The sequence below is a fragment of the Chelon labrosus genome (assembly GCF_963514085.1).
Source record: "Chelon labrosus genome assembly, chromosome: 9".
In the NCBI taxonomy this organism is placed as follows: domain Eukaryota; kingdom Metazoa; phylum Chordata; class Actinopteri; order Mugiliformes; family Mugilidae; genus Chelon; species Chelon labrosus.
Genome location: NC_140359.1, coordinates 28,461,445 through 28,468,019, shown reverse-complemented (window position 1 = coordinate 28,468,019; position 6,575 = coordinate 28,461,445). Strand labels below are relative to the sequence as shown.

At 45.3% G+C, this 6,575-nt stretch overlaps 1 protein-coding gene across 1 annotated transcript in view; it reads right to left on the bottom strand.

The window, feature by feature from the left end:
- Positions 1-493: 493 nt before the first annotated feature.
- fras1 (Fraser extracellular matrix complex subunit 1) overlaps positions 494-6,575 on the bottom strand; it is a gene marked incomplete at its 5' end in the record, with an annotated part of 98,747 nt that continues 92,665 nt past the window's right edge. The window contains 6 exons of the mRNA XM_084552345.1: positions 494-2,347; positions 4,023-4,169; positions 4,758-4,963; positions 5,824-5,990; positions 6,085-6,201; positions 6,362-6,521. Of these exons, the coding sequence (XP_084408471.1) occupies positions 1,760-2,347; positions 4,023-4,169; positions 4,758-4,963; positions 5,824-5,990; positions 6,085-6,201; positions 6,362-6,521 (1,385 nt within the window). The 3' untranslated portion in view covers positions 494-1,759. The remainder of the gene's footprint in view (positions 2,348-4,022; positions 4,170-4,757; positions 4,964-5,823; positions 5,991-6,084; positions 6,202-6,361; positions 6,522-6,575) is intronic.

Genomic DNA, 6,575 nt, shown 5'->3' with positions numbered 1-6,575 from the left:
GTGACATTCCATGTTCTAAAAGCCAGCTTCCATAACCGAGGATCAGACCGCCAAGGCCCCCACTTTGGTCTGCTGTCCGATCCACAAAGCACCGGACCCTTCATGCTTCTCCTGTGGGTGGTGGGCCTACAGGGAGGCGAGCCCATGTCTCCCGTTCGGGCTGGGCCCGGCCGGACCCCATGGGCAAAGGCCCGGCCACCAGGCGCTCGCCCACGAGCCCCAGCCCCAGGCCTGGCTCCAGGGTGGGGCCCCGGTAACCCTCCGGGCCGGGTACACAGTCTCTTCTTGTTTTTTCTCATAAAGGGTCTTCTGAACCGTTCTTTGTCTGGCCCTTCGCCTAAGACCAGTCTGCCTTGGGAGACCCTCAGAATATTTGTCATTCGTGTTCATTTCACCTGCAGCTGCACCCAAATGTCACGTTCTCTTTTCTTGACTAAAACTTTCAACTGTAATAATAATAATAATAATAATAAGAAGAAGAAAACAGGAGATGTAGTTTCATATTTTTTTATTATTACTAAAAAAAAGGCACCAAATACAGGCATCGTATTAATTAATAGCGTTTTTGTTGTTTTTTTCTTTTTTCTCCACAAAATGATAGCACCAAAAATACATCGTTATTTCCCACAATTCCCACATTCCCCCGTTTGTTTGATAGGCACGCAGTAGAAAGATGAGGTGACGGATACACATGAGAATCACACGGTTTATATTTGCAGTGCTCTCTAAACCAGTGTCGTACACAAAAACAAAAAAAAATAAACTTACAGTAACACCGCGGGTACATCAGTAGCTGAGTCAACGTAACGTAATACATGGTAAGAATATAATAATGCATAAATGAATAGAAATAAAAAAAATATTTGAGTGAGTGGATAAAAAATAAACAGTGAGGGATTTAAGTGTCTTTGGGCAGAACAAAGGCAGCTACAGACACAAACTGCATCTGATAGACAACATGATAAAAAGTGATTCTTCTCGTTAGAGCAGTAGTAAGGCTACAACACAGTCAGTCATGTGGACGGGCTCGACTGAAAGCTTTGCTGTCCGGGCGGCGGCTGCATGAAAAACAAAAACCTCTTGGATTAAAAACCAAAAACACTTTGGATGATTTGTTTTGGAGCTCGTGGGGAAAAAATACTGCATGGCACTTAATATTGGCAGCTGTCAGAGTACAGTACGAACAGAAACGATGAGGATTCGTGTTTGATCCACGTGACAGATACAAACGTCTCTAAGGCTTGAAATACTCTTGATTTTTGATCTTTTTTGTTGGAAATGCAAACAAAGTCCCTGCTCACGAAGGGAGAGATTAACACAGACAGATTAATTGCACTTGAAAAGGTATCATTCATTGTTTCTCATCATTCTCATCGTCTACACTCTGCACTCGTCGGGTCTGGGCCGATAGCAGCACACCTCGCACTTTCCTTGGACAGCGGCCGGAAGCAGCTGACGTAGACGTGAAATGAGTCGAAGCAGCAGAGCAGCGTTTCACCAGTGTGTGAGCTACCGTCGAGTAGAACGGGAACGAGACGAACGCAGGCGGAGATTGGATGGCGGATGTTTTGGCTGTTTTGGATTCCTGAGGTAGCCCAGTTGCCTGCACGTCACACTCTTCCCTTTTTTCAAAGTGGTATAAAAATACATTAACAAACATCTCGTTCCATTAAGTAGAAACTTTCTTTTAGAAAATACCTTTCTATTTATTTAATTTTCATTTATTTTTCTTCCTCCTCTTCTTCTCCTCGTCGGCGTTTCAGACCTCGGTGCCGTCGTTGAGGTTGTTGTGGAGCTTGACCTCCAGGTTGACCTGTTTGACCTTGGCCTTGCCGTTGGGCTCCTGGTTGCGGTTCAGGACGTTGATGTTTCTCACGGTGCAGTGTTTGGTGCTGAAGTTCTTCTCCACACACTTGTCCATGCACACCTCCACCTTGGTGTTGAGCGGATACTCCTCGTAGGTTTTCGGAGCCTTCTGGCTCTTCTTCTTCTTCGCGGCCGAGCGGCGGCAGCGGCGGAACAGGAAGCAGGAGGCCAGCAGGACCAGGACCAGCAGGGTGACGGCGGCCACGCCCCCGCCCACGGAGCTGCCCACGTGGGCGTTGAAGGAGGCGGACGGCCCGGCCTCCAGGCGGAGGGACTTCATGTTGGTGCCGTTCTTCACCTGGTCGCCCTCGTTGTCGTAGATGAGCGACTCGTCGAGGGTCAGCCGGCCGCTGCGGTCCACCAGGTCGCGCTTAGAGCGGCTCAGCTCATACGTGACCGAGCGCTGAATCCTGGGGCTGGAGCGCGACTCCGGGCTGATCACATAAATCACCTGCAGGTACCACTGGTGCCCCGCCTCCACCTGTCAATCACAGACAGAGAGAAGGAGGCCATTATTGTGAGGCGCAAAGGTTCAGGCTAACGTTTACCTGTTCTACATCAGTGTTAACGTTGAGAATGAAGATGAAAAATATTTGTCGGCAACCATTTTTGTCTGTGAGACAAGAAGTTAACAAGCTAAAACTAACAATTGATGATAGAAAGTTTAAACTATGAGGAAATGTTAATGAGACGAGACAAGAATGTTGTTTGATGTGATAAGATGAATATTAAATATTCAAATGTCGTGATCTTTTTTAAAATGTGCGTCCCTGTCATGTGATTGGATAAGGGCTGTTAGCATATCTGAGCTTAGTTAGCATTAGCTACCAAAACTAGCTAGCTGCTACAAGCCCTGTGGCTACGAATGAGATGGAAGAATCATCACCCTGATATTTATGCAGCCTCCATCACGATCAGTAAGATAACTATGAAGTTAAAGAAGTCTCATCTAAGTACTTTACTAGTTGCTGTTTTGCTCTACATGAAGTCATTGCCTTCTGACTTTTTACTGACACATATTTAAAGTCTACAGTAGAGTGATTAATGGATTAGCATTCAGCATTTAACTAAAAAGATCCATAAATGTAGTTCCTGGGGTGAATCCTTCTCATGTATAAGTCCAAATCCAAAGTAAAATAGTAAACCAGGGGTGTCAAGCATACGGCCCGTTAGAAGGTCCCATCTGGGTCGCAGGATGAAGGGCCAATAAAGACATGACAGAAAGGCACATTTTCAATTAAATTGGCACTTATTCCTAATTAGTCCACTAGGGGTCAGCGTTTAGACGTAACACAACACTAAGATCCAGAACTGAACATCAGATGGCACAGAAGGAAGAGAGAAAAGAGGATGAGAAGGAGGAGAAGAAGAAGAAGGTAGCAGAGGAAGAGGAAGAGGAAGAGAAGGAGAAATTGATGGGCAGGGAGGAAGATGAGAATAAGGAGAAAAAAGACAGGAAAAGGAAAGAGAGGACAAGGATGAAGATAGGGAGAACAGAGGAGGAAGAAAAAGAAAGAGTGAAAATGACACTGAAGAACTTTTCAATACGATTTCCACCTAATCTAATATATAACAACACTGAGACCCAGAACTAAACATCAGACGGCAACAATGTACAGAAACTGCTCTGCGGGTTAGTTCATTAAATGTAAACACTTCCATGATGTACTTGTTTGTCTTTGCACTAAAACAAAGGGAAACATTTGGAGTTGTTGTACTTTAAAGGTTATTATTCTGTAGTACTGGTCTGGCCCCTGAACTAGAATGAGTTGGACACCGCTGCAGGAAACAATTCAAGCTGCAAGACTGAAATTTATTGTTTAAGATTTGAAATCACCTCAGTATGTTTGTACTTGAATCACCGTCCTCTAGAATGTACTGGCAGACCAGTTATCTGATCATACTGCTTCTGAACGTCTGGGTTTACTGAGCTTTAACTTGAAGATTCAGAAAAGAAATGCTGCTTTTACACAACAGCCAAAGAAAGGGTTTAGTATTGTATTGAACCTGGATTTTAATATCTTCTACAGATATACGTTTGGTTAAATTGGTCTAAAGTGAGAAAATATTATATAGATTATTATTTAGTCTAAAGAAGAAACAAACTAAAATGAATGTTGTTAGTTGCAGTTTGACTGACTGCAGTAGAGACTCACCTTGTACAGAGCATCAACCTTCATGGTGAAGCCGTCGACACCCGGCATGGCCGTCATGTCCTGCAGCTCCGGGATGTCGGAGGCGAGATGAGCCTCGAAGGGAACATCGTGGAAAAAGTTGTCGCAGACGTCGGGCTGTTTACGATCCTGTAGAAGGAAACGTGAAGAGAGAGGACGATCAGACGGAGCTACACGGTCAGGTGAGAGAAGATACAGCACAAATGATTGGTTCTGTTACATAAAACTGTATGTTTGGGCCAAACGTGTGATGGTTTGTTAACAGGATTCACACAGTGAAGAGTGTGAGTGGTTGAGATAATTTGTGGCTTTTAAATAACTAAGAAAAAAGTGATGTGGGTATAAATGGACGATACAGTACTATGTGAGTGTGTCTGCCGTATCTCCTGGCCTAAACCTTATCAAAACTTACATTTTAATATTTTCCCATTAATCTTATTAATAATTTCCAATAGCCTATTCTTTTCATTTCAATTTAATTTCAAAGAAATTTTCCTAGGTCTTCACAATTAAAACTGAAACACACTGTAATGACGCTGTTCCTTTAACCAATCACATTTCAAGTTCTTAGTCCTTCTCTGTGGCCTACGGTAGAGTCAGCAACTATGAGCGCTACCCTTGTTTGACAGGCTCTGAGAATGAATGAGGCTGGAGGTCACTGAAGGACTTGGGGGAAAATACACTGCTGGTAGATTTAAACCACATATTTGTCTGTACCAGCAGCAGGAAGCGATGTTTGAGGTGCTTGTTGGGTTGGATGCAGCCGTACTGCGGGCCCTCGTTGTACAGCGTCCCCGTGGGGTCGAAGAAGGGAACGTATCCGTCCCTGCCCGTGCAGAGGTAGACCTTCTCCAGCTGCAGTTTGTAGGCCGCGTTCAGGTTCTGGTCCGGGTTCCACAAGACTCTGCCGTACAGAGTCTGACCTGCAGGGGGCAGCAGAGGAGTGTTCATTAAACTGTTGGTGATGCACTGAAGTACTGATCAGACCCTGGCTCCAAACTTGCAAGATGGCACCGCCTGTATCCCTGGGAACATAGCGTCAGTTTGGCCAACGCAAGGAAGTGGAGACACAATGTCCATGTTTATATATATATTTATAAGAAGAAGAAGAAGTGGAACTAGATTCCTGTGTTTAACCATGTCTGCTGCGTAAACTGAAGTGAGTCACCAACTAGTGTACTGTGGATGTGTGGTGAGGTGGTAGTAGTTGATCATCTAAACAGAATCCATGGAGTCCACTCAGTCAAAGGCTGCACCCAAACAACAACAACAAACACTGAACGTTTAAAAGAAGAGAAAAGTTTCCTGGAGACAGCGTCAAGGAGAAACATCTTCCAGAGAGGGTTAGGGAGTTTATGGCAGCGTTGGATGACCAGAACATTTCTGGAGTAGAGAACACAAGGTACCAGCTACCCTCTCCACACTACATTAACTTTGACTGAAAGATTTATTGGACTGAATCCAGTCCACTCTAGGAGAAGACGAGGAAGACAAGGACAGACTTTAGGAAGACACAGGAGACCAACTCTAGGAGAAGACAAGGAAGACAAGGACAGACTTTAGGAAGCTACAGGAGACCAACTCTAGGAGAAGACAAGGAAGACAAGGACAGACTTTAGGAAGCTACAGGAGACCAACTCTAGGAGAAGACAAGGAAGACAAGGACAGACTTTAGGAAGACACAGGAGACCAACTCTAGGACATTTAACATCAGATCCGGACTCTGTATTGGATCGAGGGCAAAATAACTTGATCTTGACATCTCTATTTGTTGTCTGCATACCCATGGAGAAGGCTCCCTTGTAGTCCATCTCAGCCATGGAGACATCAGCAGCAGCCGGGTCCATCATGAACACCTTCTCGTTGTTGCACAGCTGGAACTCCGTGTTGAGGGAGTAAACCACGGGAACGGGACGGTTGGTCTGCTGGAAGGCGATCGGCACCAGGAACCTGTTGGAGATCGACAATTCGAGTTCAAGCCACCTGTTCCCACGACGCACTGAGCTTCTAATGCAATTATCAGATCAAGAGTGTTTGAACATACTTCTCTGGGGCGTGAGCGGTGCAGGACAGAGGTTTGTCACCGGGGTCGATCCACGGCTGAGTGGGCTGAACGGTGCACGGGATCAAGAAGACAGTGTACTCTCCAGAATAGTCCTTCCTGTTGAGGAATTAAAATGACTGGTATCAAGGTACTCGACCAAGAATCTGACCAAGGAACCTTTCAGAAGAGTTCTTAATTTTCCCTTAATAGGGAAATTCATTTTAGGATCAGTTTTCTGGATGGTTTGTAAAAGTCTGAAAAATGAAACAGTCCTGACCTGCTGTAGGAGCTGGTGGCCCTCCACAGCTGGTACGGTGAGTCGAAGGTCTGAGCGCTCCACAGCAGCTGGATGTCAAACTCGATGCCCCCCAGGTGGTCAGGGGCCATCAGGTGGGACTTGTGGCCCGGCAGGGTGTGGTGTTCAAGGACAAACTGACCTGAGGGAAGAATTAAACGGAAAAATGTGTGTTTATTTATTGGTGCAAGAAGCT